This window comes from Zalophus californianus, chromosome 2 (assembly GCF_009762305.2).
Source record: "Zalophus californianus isolate mZalCal1 chromosome 2, mZalCal1.pri.v2, whole genome shotgun sequence".
NCBI lineage: Eukaryota > Metazoa > Chordata > Mammalia > Carnivora > Otariidae > Zalophus > Zalophus californianus.
The window spans coordinates 158501018-158526974 of NC_045596.1; the positions used below are offsets into that span (position 1 = coordinate 158501018).

Genomic DNA, 25957 nt, shown 5'->3' on the forward strand with positions numbered 1-25957 from the left:
GAGGCCCCCTACTCTTCCTGACCAAGCCACCTACTCTCCCCTGGGAACTCAGAACAAGTAATGCACATCTTCTGGTCAGTGGCTTAGCTGCTCTCCAAATGACCCTAAAACACTTGAGATCCATTTGGAGGAGAATTCCCAGAGCGAGGGCCCTTGTGGGCCCAGCAGTTACCAGCACAGTTCTCGCTTGCTTGCTTTTCTAAGGTAGGGAGGTTCTTGGGGGTGAGGAGACCAACACGGCCCAAGGCCCCAGGCAGCTTATGAGGCACTAAGGCCCTGAATTCTGACTATCAGAGACCCAGAGTGAGCTGCTTGTCTGGAACTCAGTACCCTTCTCAGCTAAAACAGGTTTCCTCTGCCTGGACTCTCTCCAGCCCTCATCCCCGATTAAACTGGCTAGCCTGAGTTGCCTCCAGAACTTGGCTTACACAATCGGCTTCTCCGAGAAGTCATCACTAAAACTCATGAGCAGCTTGCAGGAGCCCCTTATAGGCAGCTACAGCACCCTGTCCTCCCCATCATATGCGATTACTTAGTTGCCAGTTACCTCTCCCTCCAGGTACCTAGGTCTGGGAGGGAATAAGGGCAGGATCCATACTTCTTTTTCAGGGTTGAAGCCTTAAGTTTAGCACAGTGACTGGCACATTGCCGGAACTCTGTGAATATTTGTTAAATGACTGAGTAAAAAGAATGGGACCATTCGCATCATTTGGGTTCTGTAAAGGGGAGCAGAGGAAAGGACTGGGAGACATGGAGCAACCCTTCCTCTTTGCTCTCTTTCCTTGAGTAAAATTACAGAACGACGCCAACCGGAAAAGCACCTCTTATATTCAGAGCCTTGTGCCATCTTGAAGAAGCGAACAGATCCATTTGTGTCTTTGTTTGTAACAGGTAAAGCATGTACAGGGTACACAATTTAAAAGATACAAAAGACCATACGGTGAATGTAAATCCCGCCCAGTGGCTCCCCAACTGCCTCCTTCCCCCCTAGACAAGGACTGCTCCTGTTTCTGGATTAGAAATCTCTTTTACAGACAAAAACTGAGGCCATAACAAGGTTAAGAGGCACGTGTAGTAAGCGAAAGAGAATTTTACAAGTCAATATCTCAGGCAGAAAACGCACCCGGGGGTCCCCACGCCGCCGCCATAGGCTGAGGCCAGAGACCCTAAGGGAAGGTGCGAGGTCGCGGGCCCGAGCAACTGCGCGGGACGCCAGCCGCGGAAGGGTTAACGCCCCGGGCCCCGCCCACCCCGCCTCTTCCGGGCACAGGGGGCGGGGTCACGTCACTTCCTGGAGACTGGCTGAATCCGGAAGTGATCCCTGAGGACCCAGTTGCGGCCGAGGACCCGGCGGCAGGGCCAGTTTCGGGACCATGAGCTGGTGAGTGAGGCCCAGGGCGGCAGAGCGCCTTGCCCGCGCCCACCTGAGTCCCCTCGCCCGCGCTGCCCGCCCTGCCCGCACGGACCCTCCGCCCTTGGTCGTTCGAGGGCCCTTGCACCGGTGCTTTCCGGAGGCTCCGTCTCTCGGCAGGACTCATCGGGAGATGGGGCGGGGGAATCCCCTTGGCCTGGGATCCCGCGTCTGTTTCCTGACTTTTTCTGTTACATGGAACCTGTCCCGTCTTCTCCCAGCTGCTTGGAGTGAGGAAGTTTCCTGTTTCCATCTCTTGTAAATATTCGTTGAGGTGGAGTAAATGCCTTCTTTCTCCCCTGTGGACATCTCTCCACGGCTCCCGTAGCCCCAGAGCTGTGGCCCTCACTCTGGGGGCCCAGTTCACTGATCAAAAACCCACTCGCTTTCACTTAACAGTCTTCAAAAGACAAAACTTGCTTCCCTTTTGGAAGGGTCCAGAATCGAAAACCCACACCCACACTCCGAATGTGGGATGGAACTCGTTTTAATCATTTACAGGGCCCATTACCCACTCACTGTTTTCTCTTGAACATAGACATAGGTAAGCTTAAACATTGTGGGAACTAGCAGGCCATGAGACAAGACCGTAAAGGTGTCTCAGAGTAGCAGAGTCACAGCTCAGAGGAAGGCATGTTGCTATCTGATGCCCATTAATAGATGAAGGCTCATAGTAGAGACTTCATAATATATAATGGTTGATTTGTTTTGTAAGGACTCGGTTTGCCCAAAGGGCCTTACCTTCAGGCCCAAGGACCTGCGTATCCACAACCCCAAACCTCAGGGGGTCCAGCTATCATTTGCTTATATGAATACACTGACCCCGAGAGATGTACAAGATGGATCAAACCTCTTGGAATCCAAGGTCCGTTAGCATAGGGAACGTGTTTGCCACTCTGTCCTCATAGTCTAGCCTGTTTCTTTACACAAAGTAAATGTACAATAACTAGTCATAAATGAATGAAGATCGTCGAATATCCTTCAGGAAGGTTCTCGCAGGCTCACATTTGACCATTAGCGGAAACTACACTCTGGCCACAAGCAGCGAATGTCAGCCCGTGTTAAGGACAATTCTCTAATGTAAAATGTAGACCATTTCTGTCCCCTCCTCCCTCCTGCTTCTTAGACAAAGATTTGGTGGACAAATGTCACACAGTTGGTGCCAGCACGTGAGGAAGCCAGGAGCAATGCCCTAATAACCCCCTGCAGGAGCTGCTCCTTTCTCCTCCATCTTTGCTCCAGGAGGCCGATAAGGGGCTAGAGCCTGAAAAAGCTCACTTTCCCATCTTGTTATAACCTGGTTAGTGATGAGCAAAGTGGCAATCCTTCAATTCCCCTCTCCTAGAGGAATTACTTCCCTTAAAGTGTCAGCCTGGGTCCCCCGACCTTGTGATATAGATGTCCTCTTGCCAGCCTCATCTGGAATCTTTGGAATTCTCTTGCTTAATTTTCAGGGTAAAAACCAGGAAGTACAAATGCGTTGTATTGCTTAGATTGGCATTTACAATTTTAAAAATCAATCTTTTCTTCACAAAGCGGGAGAAGAACAGAGCGGAGACCAGGGTAAAAGATTCTCTTGGTGATCTGAAGCATGCTGTTTCCACCTGTCTTGAGGAGGGCTTTTTTTCTGAAAAAGGAATAGCCTGTTTCCTAAGGCCTGTCAGGTTGCAGAGAATTGAAATTGACAACAGCCTGTTCAGCAAAAGCTGAGATTTTTGTCCTGCAGAATTAACTTACTAGTACATGTGCCCACTTGGCACCTCCTTGGAGTGAGGGTCAGAACCAAAAGGGTGGCTTTGTCCCTCAAAGCTGAGATTCCTTTTTCTTCCTCTTTAGAGGGCCTCTCCGTCATCTCTTACGTGGACCCTGACCCTATCTCCCTGAGAGGGGAACAGCACCGGCGCCTGGGCACACAATCACACTCAGTTTCTGGCTCAATGGCTGGCAAAGGGAGCGGGGCTGGGTCCTTCTGATTCACTCCTAGAGTGGTTTTCCTGCTCCCAGAATGAATCCATCCATTCATCCGAGACTGGAATTCTCAGTGGGGGAAGAGACCAGCGTGACGTAGGGCCATCATAGGAGGCCGATGCCAAGGTCAAGTTCACCAAGCACATGGGGTATGCCAGCCATCATTGAATAAGGCCCTAGGGACATGCAGCCATGGTCCCCAGAGGGTAACCATTGTTCTGGGCTAGGCTGGGCTTTCAAAATGTCGCAGTGAGAAATGTCCAGTATTGATGCCCTTTGCACACTGTGGACTTTGCCTGAGAGTGAGAGGTCTTTGTTCCCTGCTTCCTCTGTGCATGCAGCCCACCCACCCCCTGTTTGTTTAGTGGGTACCTGCTGCCTTCCTGTACCATCTACCCATCCCTTCATCCACTGAGCTCACCCACGTGCCTTCTTGCCAGGTGGTCCAGTGGTGTGCCCTGCTAGGAAGAAGGCGTTTGATGTTCACATCTCAGGTCACTGAGCACTGTTTGGGCCTAAGTCAAGCTCTTCCTTCTCCTCTCCTGCTTGTCTCCCCCTCTCTCTTCTTGTGTCTGTGTCGTCATTATTGTATGGAGGGAGAGTTCAGTAAAATTAAGAATATAATCTGCTTTTTCAATCTGGCTTAGCTGTCTCTAGGGATTGTAGCCTTCCCTGGAACCACATACCTTGATGCTCTTAGGCTTAAGTGACAAGGAAAAGGAGTCCTGTAGGAAATCTTCCTCTATTAGGGGTCCAGAAGTTTGACTCGGAACGAAGGAAATTAGGGTCCATGCAGAGAAATGTGGCTGGGAGCTCGAGGGGTGAGTTCAGGTTCTGGTTCCCTCCTTCCCAGGGTGGCCTGGGCAGGCATTCAGCCTTCCTCTATCTTGTTTTCGCACCTGTGACATGCAGCGGATAATCCCGGCTGACGCTGTGCCACCCCAAGCCTGTTGTGAAAAAAACGGAGACTATGATTGTTTTCTGACTCTTCTGGGCTCTTCTACCTCTCTCTGCCCCTTAAATATTGATACTCCTTGGAATCCATCCGCCCCCGCCCACCCCCATGTTCTCACCCTGTATGCCCTCCCCCCTCATCTTCAGGATAAAGGCCTGACTCTGGGCCATGGCTTATGAGGCCCTCCTGGACCTGGCTGTCTGTCTTTACTCCTGTGTCTAAGCTTCTCCTGGCCCCTGGTGCCTCTGTCCCTCTGTATGCACTGTTGTTCTGCTGAAATGCCCTTCACTCCTACTTCGTCCGCCAGGCTGACGTATACGCCTCCTTCCGGAGTCGGGCAGGCTTCACCTCTTCTGAGGGTCTTCCCTGAACAGCCCCCAACACCCGGCCAAGCCGACTTGGGTGCCCCTCCTCTGACCCCTCATTAGCATCTGTACTTGAATCGTTGGTTCACTTGTCAGTAACCCCACCAGTCTGTGCGTGATTGAGAAAGGGACTGTGTCTTGGTCATCACTGTATCCGTAGCAGTGTCCCCAGCAGTCCATACATGTTTATTGGATGTATGGGTGAGTACTATTTTTCCATTTCCTGACTTGCCTGAGCTCAGGAAAACATTTCAGATGAAAACGTGCAGAAACCTATAGGCCGCTTCCTGAAATGAAGAACCTCTAAGAGTGCTGTCGTTAAGTCGATGAGGGAAGAAGTGGCTTCAGAGCCTCTCGGAGATGGAGTGTTCTGTCACCTCTGTCCCTGTCTCCAGACTGTCCTCTTCTCTACTTGCATAGAACACCTGTAGCACCTCCACAGCCTTCCAAGGACCACAGGCGTGTTCCTCTCCCTCACAGACTGCGCGAGGGCAGGGTCTACAGCTTCTTCACCTTTGTGCGTGTCTCCTGTTTGCACATAGTAGGTACCTAATCGGTAAGTGTCAAATGAAAGGAATGGAATATAAAGAAAGGAAGGCAGACCGAACCACCCGTTCTGTTTCACACATGTTTTCAGTGGAGGCTCTTTTCCCTCTAGTGTGACCCTTGCCATCGTATGTTTTGTACAGTGCTTTTAACTTTTCAAATTACTTTCCCCTCTATTATCTGATTTCATCCTCACGTGTACCCTCAGAAGTATGCAGTGCAGGCTTCTTATCTCCCCTGTGACAACTTACTAGAATTCAATCACAGAGTACCTGGCAGAGCCAGAACTAAAATCTGCCATCTCCTGAGTATTCTCTGTGCTTGAACAGAAACATTAGAAAAATGGCAGACCAGGGGCACCTGGCTGGGAAGTGGGAAGAGCACGTGACTCTTGATCTTCGGGTCCTGAGTTAGGTATAGAGATTACGGAAAAAAAAAAAAAAAAAAAAAAAAACATGGAAGACCATTCCCAAGCTGATTGGGTCCCAAAGGAAGGTATTGGGCTTTGCCAGCATGTGTGAACACTACCGGGGTGGTAGTGAATTACAAGAAGCTGCCAGTTTTCACACTTAACGCGGGTAGAGGAAATCCTGTGTCGTGCACACGTCTGGGTGTTCTGGACCCATCTCAGCTTCTTACTCTGGGGCCTCTCTGCCTCGGGCAGCCTTCCCACTCACTTCTTTGGACAGGCCAAACTCTCCCCAAGTGTTTTCCTCTTCTGTGGAGAGCAGGGTGGTGCCCAGAAGACGGACCCTTTGAGGAGCCTGTGTGATTCTGTAGTTGACGTTGCTTTGGGCACCGGTTGTAAAACATCTCACTCTTGTTGCAGCTGTTTGTAGTGAGAGGGGAAGGGGACTTTTTCCAACATTTGGAAAGAGCCACGTATCCTGAATCCCACAGCTTCTTCGTCAAAGATGTTTTCTTCTGTGTTGTACTCTTTATGTACATGTGTTGGGGTAGCTTCAGGGTTGGCAGGTAAGCTATTAGAGGTGCTTCCCCGAACCCATTATTTCAGTGGCTAACCCATTTAAATAGGGCCCAGTGCGACATGTCGCACACAGGTCATACTCAATGACTGTTTGTTGATTTATTTTTTTTTTAAGATTTTATTTATTTATTTGACAAAGAGAGGACAGTGAGAGCAGGAACACAAGCAGGGGGAGTGGGAGAGGGAGAAGCAGGCTTCCCGCTGAGCAGGGAGCCCGATGTGGGACTCGATCCCAGGACCCTGGGATCATGACCTGAGCCGAAGGCAGACGCTTAATGACTGAACCACCCAGGCACCCTGCTCGTTGATTTAATACTTAGTGAACATTTCTACTGTACAAGGGCCTGTGCCACATGTTGGGGGACATTCCAAAGGTTGTAAGAACCAGTGCCTGTCTTCAGCCAGCATATGGAAGCTCCAGGGATTCATAGGAATGACAGCCAATCCCTAAATGTCGGTGTGGCATCAAGAAAAATTTCAACCGGAGGATGTGATTTGAGCTGAACCCTGACTAGTGAGTATGCAGTGTTGCAGTGGGCAGTGAGAGAGAAGGATGGCGTGGAAAAGCTGTGTGGAGACGGAATGCATCAAGAGTATTTGAGGTGGTCCACCAGGAGACCGGCTTTGGGTTTTAGTGAAGAGGGCATTGGGGAGAGGCTGTGTGGATGACAGTGGGCACCAGAGTCGGGGGCCACATTGCTGGTGCTTGCGGTGCCGCGCTGAGCGCCGAAACTGAGCTTAGGCTTTTGAAAATGGAAGGGTTCTGAGGCATGGAAGTGGCATGGGGAAAATGAGTGATTTCATCGGATTAATTTGGCCAGTGGTTTGTACGAGAGCTCAGAGAAGAGGAAGGATGGAGCCAGGGGGCCAGCTTGGACAGTGGCTTCCTAAATTTTTTGACCACAACTTGCAGTCAGAAACACCTTTGATATTGCAGCACACCTACATTTATACTTCAGATAAAAGCTTCACGTGGTATATGTGTGATGCACGCCAGTATTTTATGTTCTATTTCATGTTTAAAAGAATGGTGTACTTCTGTTGATCTCAGGACTAATTTTGATAGGTTTACAGCAGGATAACGTGTAGCAGCTTACATGATTGACTGCAGGACCCCAGTTAGAAAAACACTGATCTAGGAGTTTATTACAGGGGTTCAGACTATAAGCCAACATCTGTGACTCCAGCCAGCTGAGGATAGTGTTTGGTTTATTTGGTTGTTTTCCGTGGGTTATAAGAAGAAATGTAGAAGGGGCAACTTTGCCCAGCCATGTGCTTTATAAGAATGTAATCCATGGATGGGAAAACTGTCAGTCACTTTATAGAAAAGAAAACCCCAGTGGACAAAAGCCTATACCACGATGTTGGTTTATTAGTAATCAGGGAAAAGCAGATTAAACCAACGAGATGCCATCATACAGCCATCCAATTGGCCACAGTTTTAAAGTCTGGCAACACCAAGTATCTAAGGATGAGGAGCAGTGGGAATGCGCGTCCATTGGCATCCAGGGTGCAGGGTGGTGTGGAGAGTGATGGTGTAAATTGATCTGGAGATTTCTACAGTACCTGTGGCAGTTGGAAACGTTCACACCCCCTCACCCAGAGAAACTCCGCAGGGGAGCGGGATTGCTTCATAGTCTATAGATGTCCAGCCTCTACCATGTGGTATCTTTACATAATGAAACGGGTAGTCATTAAAATGAATGAAGTAGAGCTATGTATATCAACAGGGACAAATCTCAGAAGCATAATGCTGGACATAAAAAGTTAGTTTCAAAGTGATACATTCAGTATTGTACTTTTTTTTTAATATTTTATTTATTTATTTGAGAGAGAGTGAGAGAGAACACAAGCAGGGGGAGCAGCAGAGGGAGTGGGAGAAGCACACTCCCCGCTGAGCAGGGAGCCAGACGTGGGGCTCAATCCCAGGACCCCAGGACCACGACCCGAGCGAAGGCAGACGCTCAACTGACTGAGCCACCCAGGTGCTATTTACATATAGTTCAGGCCTACAAAAACAATATTGTGTTGTGCTTATGGATTTAAAACGTATGTAGTGCAAGTCTGGGAATATTTCGTACTAAATGCAGGGCCGTGGTTCCCCGCCAGGGTGAGGAGGAGGACGGAATCGGGCTGGAGCACGGGGGGGGGGGGGGGGGGGGGGGGGGGCTCGAGCAGTGTCTGAGGGGCTACGGCTTCATGTCAGAGCCCGATAATGCTGGGTGAATGCATGGGTAGTTCTCTAGCATTTTCTGAGTGCTTACAATAATTGATAATAGTTTCTCTTAACTTTTGTCATGCCTGACCTGACAGGCATCACGGCTAGGGCCGACCTCACTGTTCGCAGCAAGGGAATCATTGCCCTCCCCCGGCCGGTAGATGAGGCTGACCTGGTGGGGGGAGGTCTAGAAGTGAGTTTCCATCTCAGCCCTCCTCCTTCTCTGTCCTGCTTTCAGACCTTCAGCAGAGAAGGGAAAAGGTCGAGTGATGAAAGCTCTTTGTATAATTCCTGGTTGGTTAGAGACAGAAGTGAAAATGAGAGTAGAGATAGTGCCTCAGAAGCTAAGCAGCTGGTCTGGTGTTTCTGAGTCTGTCGACTTCTGAGCCACGGCTCACCCATCCGAATGGAAAGCAGGTATCGGAGGCTTCTCTCGGCTTGTTGAGTAAGCAGGATAAGCCTTTCACCTCAGAAGGCCTTCTGTGTTCCTTTTATAAAATAGGGAAACCCGTTTTCTAAGGAGCTACGGAACAAACAAACAAACAGACTCCCTCCCTGAATTGCCTGCCTTCCTCCCATTTCTTAACCTTTAGACGCTCCATCAGCCTCCAGACTTCTGTCACAAATCCTTTTACTACTTGGGAGGAAGTCCCCATTCATTGTAGGCAAATGCATTCACTTGGGCCTGGCAGTGATGCGCTCTCCTACGGGATTGTTGCTTGCCCCCAAAGCAGAAAAAATCATTTCAGTTTTCCTAACCATACTTACTTCTGTGTAACCGTGTGCGAGCCACCCGCTCGGGCCTCAGTTTGTTCATCATCGTCGAAATAGCACCCACCACCGTCTTCACTGCAAATACTGATAGGCTGCAGACTCTACGTCAGGAACTCTTTTAGGAACTAAACTCATTTGGCCCTCCCAGCGACCCTATATGATACGTATATTACTGTCTGATTCTGTAGGCAAGGAAACTGCGAGATAGGAAGGTGAGATAAATTGTCCAAAGCCCACAGCTGGCAGTTGGCAGAGGGACAGAATTTAAAAGCCAAGCAGTCCAGCTCCCGAGTCTGTCCCCCGACTCAGCGCACTGCCTCTAGTGAGGAATACAGGAGTGGACCACTTGCTTTAAATGAACTGTTGTCTCTGAAGCATCTAGCACCAAGCAGCACTAGGAGATGCTCAATAAATGGTCACTTGAATTGGAGGATTTCTAAGATCTCACATTATCTCCCTGAACATTCTGTGATTCATTCTGTGTCAGCTTCTCAGAGGTCAGCCTGGGGAGCAGTGGGGAAGGAGGGATCACAGCTGAGCTGGGGGATTGTTCTAGTCCAAGCAACCAAATCAGCCAAGTCACAGAGTCATGCCTTTTATTTTTAAACACACACATACCTCTTCGGACTGGTGGCGAGTCAGGGTAGTATTGTGTGTGCTCTGGTTTTAGATCTGGCTAATTTAGGGGAAGGCCTGACGGGGGCGGGGAGGGGTGGAGAGGCTGTGGTCAGAGGTGCTGGAAATGGCCATTTTACAGCTCAGTCCATTTCTCCTTCTGATGGGGTCTCTCGTGCCCTTGCTCGGGCTGAACTGGATGACCTCCAGCAAGCAGATGCTTTGCCAGAGCCGGCCGCCTCTCCATAAGCCCCTGCCCCTGGCCCCCAGCCCTCTGTTTCCCCTCCAAGTGTCAAGGTGGTGGTAGCTGTGGTGGGGCCTCAGACCAGAGAAGGCAACGACCCAAGGATTAGGGTAACAGAAGGATGGGGGGAGGAGGGGCTTGTCCTTACAGCCTGCAGAAGCTGCTGCCTTTCGCCCACCTTCCTGCTCTTGCCGAGACAGTGACTCAGGCCCAGACCACTCCCCGGGGAGCCAGGATTTCAGCCACTATCAACTGCCGCCTCCTCTTTGCTCAGCCCTCCTTCGTTCTCACCTCCCTCACCTCCTCCTCCCCCCAAAACTGTGACTCCCTCAGAAAGATGTGGGGTGGGGTAGACTGATCATTTCAGGGTTCTTTCCACCCCCAAGCCAGGCCTAGGCTCATTCACATTCAGTAGAAACGATTTCCAGAGCCAAGGTGAAGACCAGGAAGGAATGTGTAGGTTTGGGCTTCTTTCCACTCTTCTTTGTCATGGAAGCAGAGGACTCTCCAAAGAAGGCGGGACTGAGGGATCTTCTGGGGTGACCAGGGGATCCCCCACCCAACTGCCATCTGGGCCTGCCTCTTGTCTCTGCCTCTGCAGTAGAGGGGGTGGGGAAACAAAGATTGAGAAACCTAGCAAATTGAAAATGCAAAAGAGCTGTTTTTGTAAAATAGACATTACACAAGAGCAGGAGGTTTTTGGAAAGGCTTTTACTGAGACAGAATTAGCCAACTGGCATCATGCTGCTAATAGAGATATTTACTGTTTGAAAAAGTATATTTGTAGTTTTGGAGAACATCCTGTTGACTTTTCTTTATTGTGAAAGTGAATTTTTCCCCCCTTTCCCTCTGCACACAAAGAACTTTTTTTCTTTTTTGAAGTGGGGCACGTTGGGGGTTGAAGAAGGGTAGGCTTGAGAGAATTGTTTTCTCCGTTTTGTTGCTGAGACCAAAATATCCCTTCTCCTGCCCTCTGGTGCTCATATTTACGGATTGGCAAGTAGAACCAACTAAGAAATCCTAGTCCGGAGGCCAGGAGCTCCGAGCCCTCTTGGTTTCTTCCAGAGCAGAGAGATTCTTTGGAGAGCAAGCCCTGTCTTCTCTCCGGACCTCTGCTTACCCGCCCGATGCCAAGGGAAGAACCCCAGGGAAAACGTGAGGAGGAGGGGGACCAAGGTCCTGAGGCCCAGTGAGCCGCTCCGTGTCCTGGAGGACTGCCGGCCTTGGCCACCACCCCGCTGGGCCGGGGCGCCTCTGCTCTCGGAGATGCTGTGATGCTGTTGGACTGGCCGCATGTGCCTTCCAGAGCAGCTGTCTCTCCCGAGGAGGTCCCTGCGTCCCAGCAGCGTTCTAGAACCACAGGGAGGTAGTACCGAGAAGAGGCAAAAGAGCTGCTTCAAGTGTAGTCCTTCTGCCCTGTCTTCTTGCTCTCCCCTGGCTACCTTTCACTGCTTCTGTGGCAGAGAATCTGTTCTTCCCTCAGGGTACCTGCCCCAGTTTTCGGGCTATTTCTCCGGCAGAGGGGAGCATATCTGCCATTTGGCAGCCGTGGAATAAACCCAGGAGACTCTTCTCCTGTCATATTTCCTCTTAAGCTCTTTAATTTATTAGTTTTGGGGGACGCCAGGGTGGCTCAGTCGGTTAAGTGACTGACTCTTGATTTCGGCTCAGGTCATGATCTCAGGGTCATGAGATCGAGCCCCGAGTTGGGCTCCGAGCTCAGCGGGAAGTCTGCTGGAGACTTTCCCTCTCCCTCTGCCCCTCTGCCCCTGCTTGTGGGCATTCTCTGTCTCAAATAAATAAATAAATCTTTAAAAATAAAATAAGTTTTCCCTCAACCCATATTCTGATACCATGTCCAGCTAGGCTTTACCGCCAATGCCAAAGGGCAGCTCTGTTTTCACAGTCTGCACCCGGTGTACTTTCCCCTGACCCCAGCTGCTGCTGGTGGCTGGGGAGACCCTTTTTAGCTTTGGTCTAGTCAGATAAGAATTGAGAGGCCGAAGACAGTGATCTTACTTTTCTTTGTTGTTTATAAAGCCTTATCTGAGAGTAACTTTTTTCAGGAAACTTAAATGAGAGTATGATGTTGTATAGGGTCCTTGAGACAACATACTGATTTACTTCTTTATTTAGCCACTTATCCAGTGCTTACTGTGTGCATCAAACTGGACTGTAAGCTCCCTGAGATCATAGAATGAGTCAGTCTTATTCATCCTGATAGCCCTAGAACCTAGAGTAGTTCTAGGTATAAAGGAGGCCCTCAATAAATATTTACTGAATATTCATTCAATGAAAGGTTGAAAATAGCGCTGTACCTAATACAGTACTTACAGAAGTTGCAAAGAAGCATAACATTCAGTCCCTGCACTGGAGGGCTTGTGTGTCATAATCAGAAAGTAAGATGTTGGGACGCCTGGGTGGCTCAGTTGGTTAAGTGGTTGCCTTCGGCCCAGGTCATGATCCCAGGGTCCTGGTATCGAGTCCCACATCGGGCTCCTTGCTCAGCAGGGAGCCTGCTTCTCCCTCTTTCTCTCTCTCTCTCTACTTGTGCTCTCTCTGTCAAATAAACACAAATCTTAAGAAAAAAAAAAAAAGTAAGATGTATACACAGCAAAGTTGGTTAGCCTGACCCTTACCAAGCAGAGTGTAATAGTGAATCACAGCACTGGGTCTAAGAGAGCAAACTGATCATCTAAATGCATGCTGAAGAAGGCTCTGTGACAGAACTCAAAAATCCAGTCTTTGTGTCTTTTAGGAAACTAGGAACAAAAAGATATTTCCTAACTAATTGGAGGCTTTCTGGCTGAAACCAGTAGCCTTTTTCATATTTAATGGTGAAAGATCAGCCCCGAAGCATTCTTAATAAAGTCAGAAACATTTTTCTACAATTTCTGGCCAACGCTATAACACAAGACAAGAAGTAGTTACAAAATATTGGGAAAGAAAAGGGAAGTTTTGTCATTATTTTCAAGTGATATGACTGTCTATTTGGAAAACCTAATTCTTTTTTTCTTGCTGAATTTCTCAGGCTATATAGGTTAAGTATGTAGGCATGGTGACTGGTTTCAGGGTAAATATTTAATACCCAATAGCTTTCCTGTGTACCAGGACAATAAAATGAAAAAGAGAATTCCATTTGCAGTGTAAGCAAATGGAATTGGTTCCATGTGTAGGGCTACACATTTCACATGTAAGTGTTACTTTGGAATCTTGATATTCAACAAAATAAAAGTAGAGGACTTACTCATAAGACTAAAGCACATAATAAAAAGACTTGAGTGAACGGAAAGAAATACTATGGCCCTGAATGAGCAAACCCAATATTTGTAAAAATGTAGGATCTTCAAAAGTTAATCTATAAATGTAATGCACTTTCAGTAATAAGTATCCTGATTTTGGGGGGCGGGGGGGCACACAGCATATGACTTTGAAGTTTATCTTAAATATTAAGAGAAATTAAAATAGCCAATTACCTGAAATGAAATGTAATGAGAAGGGATCTGTTTGGGTAGATATTAAGAACTGTTATAAACCTAAATAATTAAATCTGTGTTATTGGCAAAAGAGTAGACAGGTCTGTGGTATGGAATAGAAGTATTTCACACTAATGAAATGATTTCTCAAAGATAGTTTGTTGTTTAAGTTATGTTAAAACAACTGGCTAACCATACACTCAAACTCTAAATGGAGTAATGATTTAAGTATAAAAAATAAACCACTAAAATTCATATGGAAATTCGAGGGACACAGCCAAAATAATCGTGGCAAAGTTGGAGGGCTCAATACTTCTCAATCTCAAAACTTACAACAAAGGTCTAGTAATTAGGACATTGTGGTACTAGCATAAAGATAAACATGTAGATCAATGGAATCAAATCAAGAGTCCTGAAATAAGACTTTACATTTATGGTCAGTTGATTTATTTTTTTATATATATAAGGATGCCAGGACAGTTCAACAGGGAAGGAATAGTCTTCTCGACAGCGCCAGGATAATTGGATATCCACATGGGAAAGACCACCATACACAAAAATTAACTCAACATGGATCAAAGTCCTAAATGTAAAAGCTAAAACTATAAAATCCTAAGAAGAAAATGTAGGGGTGAGTCTTCATGACCTTGAATTTGGCAAAGAATTCTTAGACGTGATACCAAAAAGCACAAACAACAAAAGAAAAAATAGATTAAACCTCTTCAAAACCTAAAACTTTTGTGCTTCAAAGGAAACCATTAAAAGAGTGAAAAAACAATTCACAAATGAGAGGAAATAGTTGCAAATCATATATCTGATTAGGAATTTGTACCCAGAATAGACCAAGAACTCTTACAACTCAACAATAAAAAAAGACAACCCATTTTTAAAACAGGCAAAGGATTTGAATAAATATTTCTCCAAAGAAGACATACAAATGACTAATAAGCACATGAAAAGATGTTCAGCATCATTAGTCATTAGAGTCATGTCAACCAAACCATGATGAAATAACCCTCATACCTACTGGAATGGCTAAAATAAAAAAGACAATGACAAGTGTTGGTGAGGATGTGGAGAAATTGGAACCCTCATGCACTGCTGGTGATTGTAAAATGGCACAGCCACTTTGGAAGAGTCTTGCAGCTCCTCAGAAGTGTAAGCATAGACTTAACCACCATATGGCCCAGCAGTTTCACTCCTAGGTGTGTACCCAAGAGAAATGAAAACATATGTCCACACACAAACATGTGCACGATGTTCATAGCAGCAACATTCCTAATGTCCAAAAAGTAGAAACAACCCAAATGTCCCTCACCCGGTGAGTGAATGGATAAATGGAAAGTGGGTGTGTGGATAAAGACGGTATATCCCTGCAATCGAATATTATTCCATGATAAAAGAGGAATGAAGTCCTGATATATGCCACAATGTGGATGATCCTTGAAAACATTTTGCTAAGTGAAAGAAGCCAACACAAAAGGCTACTTCTTATATAATTCCTTTTATAGGAAATGTCCATACTAGGCAAATCCATAGACATAGTAGATGAATGGTTGGCCAGGGGCTGGAGGGAGGGGAGAAATGGGGGGTGATTGCTAATAGATAATGGGGTTTCTTTTGGGGTGATGAAAATGTTCTGAACTTAGATTGTGGTGATGGTTACACAATTCTCTGTACTAAAAACAACCAAATTGTACACTGGATGAATGTTATGGTATGTGAATTATATCTCAATAAAGCTGTTATTTAAAACTTAATAAATCAGCTTCCAAGTAAAGATAACAGGTTGAATACATACCTCTAATTTATCTCCCTCACAGATCCCACAAAAAGCACAGTAAAGTGATTTTGTTTTTAAGGCACAAATCTATAGATTCAGGGAGAATAGAGACATCAGCCACATTTGGGAACTGGGATGCAATTACTTGCAGTAACTGTCTAAGTTCCAAGAAAGCTAGATCCTAAGCTGGCATTTAGGAAAACCGAGAGCCATCGCAACTTACATTATGGAATCCTCAAAAGTTCAGGAATTGATGGCAGTAGGTACTTCTAGAAGTGGGGTGAAGCCAAGGGCTCCAATCAGAAGGACTGGTTGAAAGCTGTTTCTGAATAAGTTTAGAGCCCTGCCATCTCCTCCCCAACTCCAGTGTCCCTGGGAGACTGTCCCTGCCTGATCCTAGCAAAAGAATGAAGGGGCCCCACCCCTTGGAGAGTATGAGACAGGGAGCTCCTATACTAGGCACACAAAGGTGGATTTACTGTGTGAAAACTATTTAATAAAGTTTAAGCTTCAGGGCCCCTGGCTTGCATGGACCTTGTCCAAGGCCCCAGAAGGAACCCTAGCTGTGTGTTCACATGATCCTGTGTTTTTGTAAACATCAAAAATGTATTTATACTGCACTCAGTTAAGAAAACCTCTGCCTTCACTCCCTCCTTTTTCTGCTCTATACTACCCCTCATGTCAGGCAGCTTTGGAGTAGCAAAGGCCTTTTTTGGGATGCTACTGGAGGACTGAATTGGGAGTATGCTGTTTTAGCTGCAGTTTGCAGACATTTTTTGAAAACTTTGATAAAACCACAAGAAATTGCAGATTCCTGAGTTGCAAATATACAAAGGGTACCTTTTTTGGTCCTCCTTATATGTACTTAAAAACTAAGGGAAAGGGGTGCCTGGCTGGCTCAGTCAGTAGAACATGCAACTTGATCTCGGGGTTGTGAGTTCAAACCCCACGTTGGGCATAGAGCCTACTTAAAAAAAAAAAAGGATTGTACGCCTTGAACTTTGACAATGTTCTGTGTGTCCATTGTATCTCAATAAAGCTGGAAAACGTTTTTAAAAGGAAGAAAAAAAGCTAAGGAGAAAATTGGGTCAAAAATAACGGAACACAAAAAAGTGACAAAGGTGAGCAATTAAATCAATAGATATTCTGAAATCAAAGTACAACAAAACATTTTCAAATTGTACTAAAAGCTAATAATTCATTACGAGAACGAGATCAGTTTTAAATAGGAGCGATGGTTGTTTGATAATCTAGCTAATAAAGAGGAGGAGCAATTCATATGAACACACTGATAAAACATTTAAATTTCTTAACACAAAAGATAACAAAGATGACAAAACTTATGATGTGCCGTCTTCCAGGGACATCAGTGACAAGCCGGTTACCCCCATAAATTCAGAGAGCGGCTAAGACTAGTCATCATAGAAGAAAACCTGAAATGTGTCCTGAAATCTTACAGTTCATTTATGAAAGAAACATGAGATTTTCCTAAATTTTATAACAGTCCTAAAATTTGTAGTGTGTTTATATATAACTGGTAAGCTACAAAAAAGCTTTTCCAAACTGTCAGTAATAGAAAACAAATTTCAGTCAACCATACTAAAGGAAAGGCTGAATTACCTTTCTTTTCTCTCTAAGAAAATGATGTTACCCACTCTGTGTCACATGAAGAGGCAATCATTGACTACACAGCCAAAAAATGAATACAGAGGTGAGTCAGGCAGATGATTAATAAAAATATTAGGTTATTCTTGATTTTCTGATGTTGATGTTATTTGTCAGCTTTTATAACTTGTAATTTGTTATGTTGTTTTCTCTAAATAAACACTTTCATGCCTATTTTTATATTTGGGGTTTTTTAAAAATTTTTTTAAAGATTTTATTTTTAAGTAATCTCTACACCCAGTGTGGGGCTCAAACTCACAACCCCAAGATCTAGAGTCGCCTGCTCCACTAACTGAGCCAGCCAGGCGCCCTGTCCTGTGTTTATATTTGTAAACTTGCATTCTTTTTAAAAGGGCATGCAAAATCATAAGCTCCAGGCCCACAAAACTCAGATCCACTGTAAGTCCAGTTGAGGGCAGGACTGCCATCCTCAAGGCAGGAGGATGAAGTGAAGAAATGCGTGGGGAGTGCTGAGAAAACCCTTCCACTCCCCTGTGGCACCTGCAGGACACACACACACACACACACACACACACACACACACACACACACACACACACACACACACACACACACACACACACACACACACACACACACACACACACACACACACACACCACACACACACACACACACACACACACACGACCTACTCACTGAGCTCGAAGAACACTCCCGTGACAAGACAACAGAAGAAGCTTCTCTGCCCAGAGAAGTAAAGACTAGATACTGACATCAGGGACTCCCCGCAAAACTGCTCAGCCAGGCCACTCTACACAGTAGACCGACCTCATCAGAGCACTCACGGCTTCTAATCAGCTGTTTTGTCTCCTGTCACGCATGTGAGCAGACACCCAAGAATTACCACACCCCGAGGGGAGTGTTGAGTATTTTTGAAAAATGGAGACAAAAGCAGAAAGACAACTTGAGGGGAAACTGAGACTCCAGGAAGAAGAAATGTTTTCTAAAGCTATCATTAAGGGCTTTAGAGAGAGAAGGCATCCATGAAGTAAAAAACAGGATACCATAAAAAATAAAAATAAATTAAAAAAAAAACAGGACATCCTGAAAATTAAAAAGAGCTCTCAGAAATTAAAAATATGATAGCAAAGGGGCACCTGGGTGGCTCAGTCGGTTAAACGTCTGCCTTCGGCTCAGGTCATGATCTCAGGGTCCTGGGATCGAGCCCTACGTGGGGCTCCCTGCTCTGCGAGAAGCCTGTTTCTTCCTCTCCCACTCCCCCTGCTTGTGTTCCCTCTCTTGCTGTGTCTCTATCTGTCAAATAAATAAAATCTTAAAAAAATAAATAAAAATGATAGAAATGGGGGCGCCTGGCTGCCTCGGTCTGGAGAGCGTGCAACTCTTGATCTCAGGGCCGTGAGTTCAAGCCTCACATTGGGTGTAGAGATTACTTACATAAATGAATAAATAAAAACTTTTAGGGGCACCTGGGTGGCTCAGTCTTTTAAGCGTCTGCCTTTGGCTCAGGTCATGATCCCAGGGTCCTGGGATCGAGCCCCGCATTGGGCTCCCTGCTCCGCAGGAGGCCTGCTTCTCCCTCTCCCACTCCCCCTGCTTGTGTTCCCTCTCTCGCTGTGTCTCTCTCTGTCAAATAAATAAATAAAATCTTTAAAAAATTTTAAAAAGTAAAACTTTTAAAAATATACGATAGAAATGGAAAACTTGACAAGATAAGGAAATGTTGAAAAATAGACATTGGAGAAGCAACCAAGGAGGGTCAGCATTGGAATTAACAAGAATTTCAGAAATAAGAGGCAGAGAAAATGGGAAGAAACCAACCACGACCACGTTCTTTTAAATCCCAGAACAAAAGATTATAAATTGCCAAACTGAAAGAGTCTGGCCCGTACCCCAGCACAGTGAATGAAATTAGACCCACAAGGTACATCCTTGTGACATTTCACACCACCGGGGACAAACGTGATCCAATAAGCTTGTGCGAAGAAGTAGGTCACCTACAAAGGATAGAAATCAGCATGATTTCGACTTCACCACCACAGTAGTACTGGGAAAGGAGAAGCCAGCGAAGCAATGCCTTTGAGACTGAAAAGAAATTAAGTCCAGCCCACATTCTATACCCAAACTAACTGGTGTGAGGCAGAGTACAAAGGGTTTTTGTTATGCAAAGTCTCAAAAAAAGTATCTCGCACACACTTTTACTCCACCCAAACGAGGAGTAAACCAACAAAGAGGAAGACACGTATTCCAGGTGTCAGAATTCCTGGGAGAGGCGGAAGGCATCCGTGTGAGGAAAGAGAAGGGGAGAGCCTGGGCTGTCAGCTGTGCTCCAGGGGCCGAGCTGCTCAGAGGCTGCCGCGGACACTGCTTCCAGAAGTGAACCCCTGATACGAATAAACGGGTTGACAGTGGATTGAGACAACGGAAATAGAGTGAGGGTTAAATCCGTAGAAAAATGACAGTCTCAGGGAAAGCAAAAACATGCAGTGTTACTAGTTACGTATTGCCGTGTAACAAATTACCCCACACAACATAGTGTCTCAAAACAACAGTACCAGTTTCTGCAGGTCAGGAATTTGGGAGTGGTTTAGCTGGGGGGCTTGGCTCCAAACGCTGCAGTCTGCTGAAGGTTTGGCTGTGGTGGAAAAATCTGCTGGCCGCCACCACTTGTAGGAAGGAAAAGAAATCATATGATTCTCCTAATAGTTTACTTAGTATTGATCTAACCAAATCACATAACTGTATCGAGAAGAGGAGATGCAGATGTGCCTTTGTGTCATGGGGGTGGAGGCCTGGAAAGGGTTGGCTTCTTTAAAGGAAGGTTTCTTAAATCTTCCCCTTCCAAAACAAAAAGGAGCTAGTGCCTAAGACCTAACAAGAGAGAGCAATAGAAGCATTTTTATTTAGAGATGCAAAGGTAGATGTCAATAAAACCAGCGCAGTCAAAAGCGCTTGTCTTGGGCAAGTGAGATGTGGGTGGGGGAGGGAGGGCAGAACCTAATGTCTCACTTAACAAACCTTGTCTTATTAAACTCTGCCCACGTAGAACTCGGATGAAAGCAAACTCAGGTTAATAAAATGAAACCAATAAAATAAATTTAGGTGAATTTTTATATGTCGGGTTGGAGAGGGCAGTTCTTTCTCAGCGAGACACCAAACGAAGACATCGTAAAGGAAAAAGATTTGGTAGATTTGACTTCATACCAGTCAGAAGCTTCTGTACATTAAACACACATGTACAAAAGGGCAAGGCAAACACTAAGCCAGAAAAAAAATCCTGAAAAACAGGCCAAAGGGCTAGTGGTAAAATCTAAACCATTTCAATCTTTTAAAAAATGTCAACTGTCTCAATTTGCCTCTAGGGCGGTTTGGCAAATGTATCAAAGTCTTGGACATGTATATATCCTTTGACCCAGCAATTCCAACTCTAAGAATTTATCCTTTGTGAGTAATCCTTGATGTACACAAAGATTTCTCTATTAAGAGTTTTTTTTTATAATAGAAGAAAAATCTGAAACAGTTGAAATGACCACCAGTAAGTGATGTGGGGCACAAAAATAAAATGGTGAATGAAATACTAGCTAGCTCGTACAAGTCAGCCTGATGGCAACTGCATACTGGCATAGAAAAACCTTCATGATGTTTCCTTTGTTCTTTAAAAGTTATGTAAATATACATATATACCCATGTACATTGTATGTACACACAGATTCAGGGTGTTACTGTTTATTTTTCTGTGTGTGTGTGTGTGTGTGTGTGTGTGTGTGTTCTTTGTGTTTTCCATGTTTTCCAAGTGTTTGACACCGATCAGGTGTTATTTTTGTAGTCAAGGAAAAAACAAGGGATTTTTTTTTCGTTTATTTGAAAAATATGGAAAGTGCAAAGGAGAAAACAGTAATCACACTCACACCACCCAAAATTAACCACTACTAACACTTGGCATATTTGCTTCAGATTTTTTTCTTTCTGCAAACTTTTAAAATATAATTAACACCAAAACATTAGCCTTGGTTATCTTTAGATATGAGACTGTGAGCTGTGTTTTTTTTTTCCTTCTTTTCCTTCCCTTTCTCTCTCCCTCTCTTTCTGTCTCACTCTCTCCCCCTCTCCCCTTCTCTCCCTCCTTCCCTCCCTCTCATACTTTCCTGTATTTCCCAAGTTTTCTCTGATGATTATATTTTACTTTTTAAAGGGATAAACTTCAATTAACTATAAAAGGTAGACTATTTTTAAATGCCAAATAAAGTCTTAGACATCTAGAAGAAGGCAAGCAAGGTTTTAGACTTGAGAACAGCTTTGATGGAGCCTGGAGAAGGGAAGGCATCCCGTATGGGTGGAGTGGCCATATATCCCAGTTGCCCTGGACAGTCCAAGTCTTATACCTGTTGTCCTGACGACATTATTGGTGACATTTTGCACACAGCATGGTGCACGAAACCTGTCATTTGCGTAGAAGGCTCCAGATCAGCACAGCCTCCTTCCTCCCGATAACTCTGCTCTCTTCATTTCTTGTGTTTCCGATCTTTTAAAAAACAAGGAGCCCCTTTGAAATTCCATAGTATGTTAAGGTTAGGTAGTTTGATCAGATGATTTTTCTTAGTTCCTTCAAAGAAATACAACAAATTCATGTGAACGAGCGGCAAACCATGAGTTGCGGAGAGAGAGGGGGATTGTTTACTCTTGGTTCAGTTGTGAGCCAGAGCATGACCCTGGGCGAGTCACTGGACCTCTCCAGATTGGCTCTCCCATCTGCAAAATAAGAGGGTTGAACTGGAACAATTTCTATGGTAACTTGCAATTCTAAAAATACTGTGATTCCAAATTGAGATTTAGAGAGGCTGTGGCACCACAAGTAATAGCATCGAAGTTTCTAATTTCTGTAGCTAGTCTGTAGTCCTAGACTCCAAGTTAGCATCATTTCGAAGACCACTGTGAGAATTCTGGAGAATTCTCATCTGGCTCCCATGTTCCTGCAACAAAGATTCAGTTTAGAAGGAAAGTTTTAGACGGGCGAAGGGACCCCCTAGTCCAACTCCTTTGTTTTAGAGTTTAAGAAACTGAGCTCCAGAGAGCTCGTGATTTGTCCATATCACAAAACTGGTCAGAGGCAGAGAGCGGGCTTTCTGATTAGCGGTCTAGAGCTTGTTATACCACAACATGCTTCGCACAGAACAGAGTCAGTCTTTTCTCAGTGCTACCAGGACCTCATGTGCACTGTCACCAAAATGGTCCTTGAGGGCAGTTGTTCGCTGTCCAAAACCATTGAGTCAACTCCGATCCCTAATTTTGGGAAGAGTAACGGGGGGTGGGGGGGTGGGGGGGGAAGCAAGAGGAGGAGGGGACTGCAGAGCTCCGCTCCCCTAACCTTTGTTCTTTAGATCTGCAGAAGGGAAAGAGCAATTCTTTTCTCTCCTTTTCAGTTCCAGAGCTTACCTTTTCCCTCTGCTAATTATATAGCCACTGACTATTTGTTTACAGAAGCCACGTGAGTCAGCCAGCCCCCAAAGGGTTAATGCTCCCAAATTACTGGGCTGGGTTAACAATAAACAGGATGTCCTCCAGAAATTAAATTTAAACCACTGTGACTCAGGCTGGCCCATCCTCTCCACCGGATCGTTGTCTGGGGTTATTATCGGTGGTTAATTATACCATTGGGTTTAGCAACAGTGTTGGTCAGTTTGGGCCAAGAGAAAGCAGGCTCAGGCAGAAGGGCGTGCAGAGGGAAGGGGCGGGTGTGGATGGGTGGAAGCGGGAGGTTTGAACGGGAAGGGACTCTGGGTCCTGAGCACTGAAAGGAGTGGGAGTAGGAGTGGCATTGTCCCCTCAGGGCTTTCCTGCTGTTGCCCTGTCCCCTGAGCTGATCCCAGGGGTGCTTAACTCACTGTTAGCTCAGGGGCTTGGGGGAGCCTCCTTTCTCCAGCCATTGGCAAGCTTCAGAATTCTCAGTGCCTCAAGGCAGCGTCAGAATTACCAGTTTAACCCTATCCTTTCGCAGAGTAGGAAATGAAACCCAGGGCGGTCCTTACCTGCCAGAAGGTGGCCTGCTCCTCAGAGGTGGAGGCAACAGTGGTACGTTGGTTTAGAGCCTAGACCTTGACCTTCCTTCTGTTTATGCAAACTGTAGTCCGTTTCCAAGTGGGGAACCTTAGGTGCAGAGCTTCTTAGCAAGTTCTGGACAGACTTGGGCCAGACTTTGAGCCACAGTTCAATTTTGTCAGTTCTTACCGGAAATAACCCAGCCTGGCTGGTACTTAATGCCCCTTTAGTTTGTCATCCCTCTCCAGCCACAGAAGCAGCTCTGCAGGGCTACTGTTTGTCCCTCTATAGAGAAGTAGTGAAACACCTAATACAGACGAGAAGTGGTGCTCATGGTGTTTTTTAAACGCTTGTTTGCAAGGATGATAGCTACCCTGCTGAACCTGTAATTTCTGACTTTGCAGCTCCTCAGGACACAGATATACCGTGACTGTGAGTCGAACAGTGTCTCCCCTTTCCCGCCCTCACCTCTGCACACCAGACTCTTGGTAGGAGAGACGCTCTGGGGCAGAAGGCGGTGCCCAGGACTTCCAGCTGACACTCCGGAGCTCAGCCTGGCTGCCGCTGGCCCAAAACCCACGGGGCAGGTGGCACAAGGGCTGGGAGCGAGCCGCCACCGCTCTTTGCCCTCCTGGGGAACACGGCCTAGACTTCATCAGTGCTTTTCAGCCACATCCTTCCCCATTTCTCCTAAAAGCCCCCTTTGTCTCTGTCTCTCATAGGATTCCTTTCAAGATTGGGCAGCCCAAGAAACAGATTGTCCCCAAAACAGTGAGTAACCCGATTCTTTCATTCTGAGGCTCAGTCTGTCTCACGTGGCCTTTGCAGAGAACCAGAACTTTGACTCAGCACATCATGGGCCTGGGAGGGCTGCACCCCGGCTGCCTTCTTCCCAGCCGTGTTGCTCTAGAACCTCACCTAGACTGTGGCTTTCAGGGGCCTCCTAGCCTGGGACATTTTCCTTCCACAGATCAGCCTGGGCTCGTCTCCATCATCCTCGCGCAGGTCGAGGAGGTAGGTGATGGGTGAGGAGGAATCCATTGCTTCTGAACGGCCCATCTCTGCAATCTGGCGTGCAGTCTGTGCTTTCCTAAGAGGGCTTCTGAAACATAGGCCCCCCACCTCAGGCTGCGTGAAGACCAAAAGCTTCTCCAGGGGGGTGCCTTTCTCTCCACTGCCAAGGGCATCTTGGCCAGGACCCAGAGTTAGCAGGAGAGCATGATTGAATCCTACCCCCTTGAGAGCCCACAGTTTTTATCCCTATTTTATCTCCAGGATGGGAGAGGAGTCATAGATTCTTAGAAAGTTAGAGATGGGAAGCCCTTACTGATCATCTAGTCCAACCTGATTTTTCTGATGAGAAAACCAAGGCCCACGAAGTCACAGTGACTTTCTAAGGTTGTAAAAAAAAACTAACACTGACAGAGCTGAACCCAAGTTGGAACCCAAGTTGGAGCCTCTGTTCCATACACATTCCATTCCTTTATGCTACCTCACTTGTGCTGGGACGCTTTCCCATGGTTTGGGAATTCTGGTAAAGAATGGCCTCTTGGACCCCCTCAGCCACCAATCTAAGCAGGCTCTTGGTTTTACTGGGAAAGCCTAACGGCACACTGCCTCTCCTTGTGCCCAGCACCGTCTGCCTGCTGGAGCTCCTGACAGTTCTCCTCGGCTTAATAACCTTGGCCCGCCTTGGCTCAGGACTCAGAACTACAGGAAAGATCCTGCTGCAGTTTGGCAGGAAGGGCAGTTCAGCACACATCTGACCAATGGCTCAGTCTTTGGAAAATCCAAAGTCAGGCCACTTAAAAGGAAGTGGGCCTGAGTTTCTCTTTCAAGTGAAGGCGGGCCGAGGATGACAGAGAGCTTACCTCCCATGCAGAGGCCGGCCATCTGTGGAGGCTCTCAGCTGAAGCGCAAAGAATCTGGGCGTGCAAGTGTTGGGCCCTAGCCGGCTACAGGAAGTGGGAAGGTGTGGCTTGAGTCTCCAGAGTTTAATCCAGGGCAGATCTGAAAGGGAAGTGGTTTTGAGAAGGGTCTTTTATTCCCAACACTCACTACCAAAAAACAAACAGACAAACAGAAAACTCTCCCAACACCCTTACCTTTATGGAGATAGCCACTGTTCTCCACAGAAAAGTATAGGCTACAATTCAGTTTCTAGCTTCTTTACCAGAGTGTTTTTTGACAGATCTCTTGAGTCTTTTCATCTGAGGAGTGGTGAGGACTCCCCAGAGGAAGGGCAGAGGGATACTCCCAGCGCCTACGGTTGGCCCTACAGACAGGCCCGCCGATGGGCCCCGGGCCTGCCTCTTCACCTCCTCACCGGGGTCTTGTTTGAGATAGAATCGTGGTCCTTTGACTTTTGGAATCCGCTCCCCCAGACAGACTGGGCATCAAGTAGTGGTTAAGAAGCCAGATTGGGGAGGTTTCCTGCCTGGATTCCCACTTCTCTGCCACGTGCTGTGTGTGATGGCCGTGGAAAAGGCCCTTATGCTCTCTGAGCCCTGCTTTCCTCCTTAAGTGCAGATGAACCCGGTACCTATGCCATTGACATATTCGGAGTCCTACACGAGGCCAAGCACTTAACACAGCGTCCAGCACATAGCGAGCCCTCAATAAATACTCCATGATGGGAAGAGAGTTGACTTGACTCTTTCTAAACCACCGGGGACGCAGCCTATCCGCAGCAGCCAGATCCCCTAGTGCAGGGGAATGGTAGGCCCGGCCTTTGATCTCTCACAAGGAAGCAAAGCCTGGTTAGGGCTGGGACGAGAGTTGTTTGCTCCCTCAACTACCCAGGGGCACTGAAGTATAAAGAGTGAGAGCCTGCCCCTTCGGCCTCGTTCTCCGCCACACTGGCCCCTCCTGGCCCCCAGCACAGGCCGAGCCCGGGCAGCCGTGTCGGTGACGCACTGCTCTTCTTGCCCG

General features: G+C 46.6%; 1 protein-coding gene across 1 annotated transcript in view; it reads left to right on the plus strand.

Moving 5' to 3' along the window:
* Positions 1-1300: 1300 nt before the first annotated feature.
* The window catches only part of BIN3 (bridging integrator 3), a 43423-nt gene continuing 18766 nt past the window's right edge, over positions 1301-25957 (plus strand). Inside the window, 2 exon segments of the mRNA XM_035726003.1 lie at positions 1301-1381; positions 23749-23797. Coding sequence (XP_035581896.1) covers positions 1374-1381; positions 23749-23797 — 57 coding nt within the window. The 5' untranslated portion in view covers positions 1301-1373.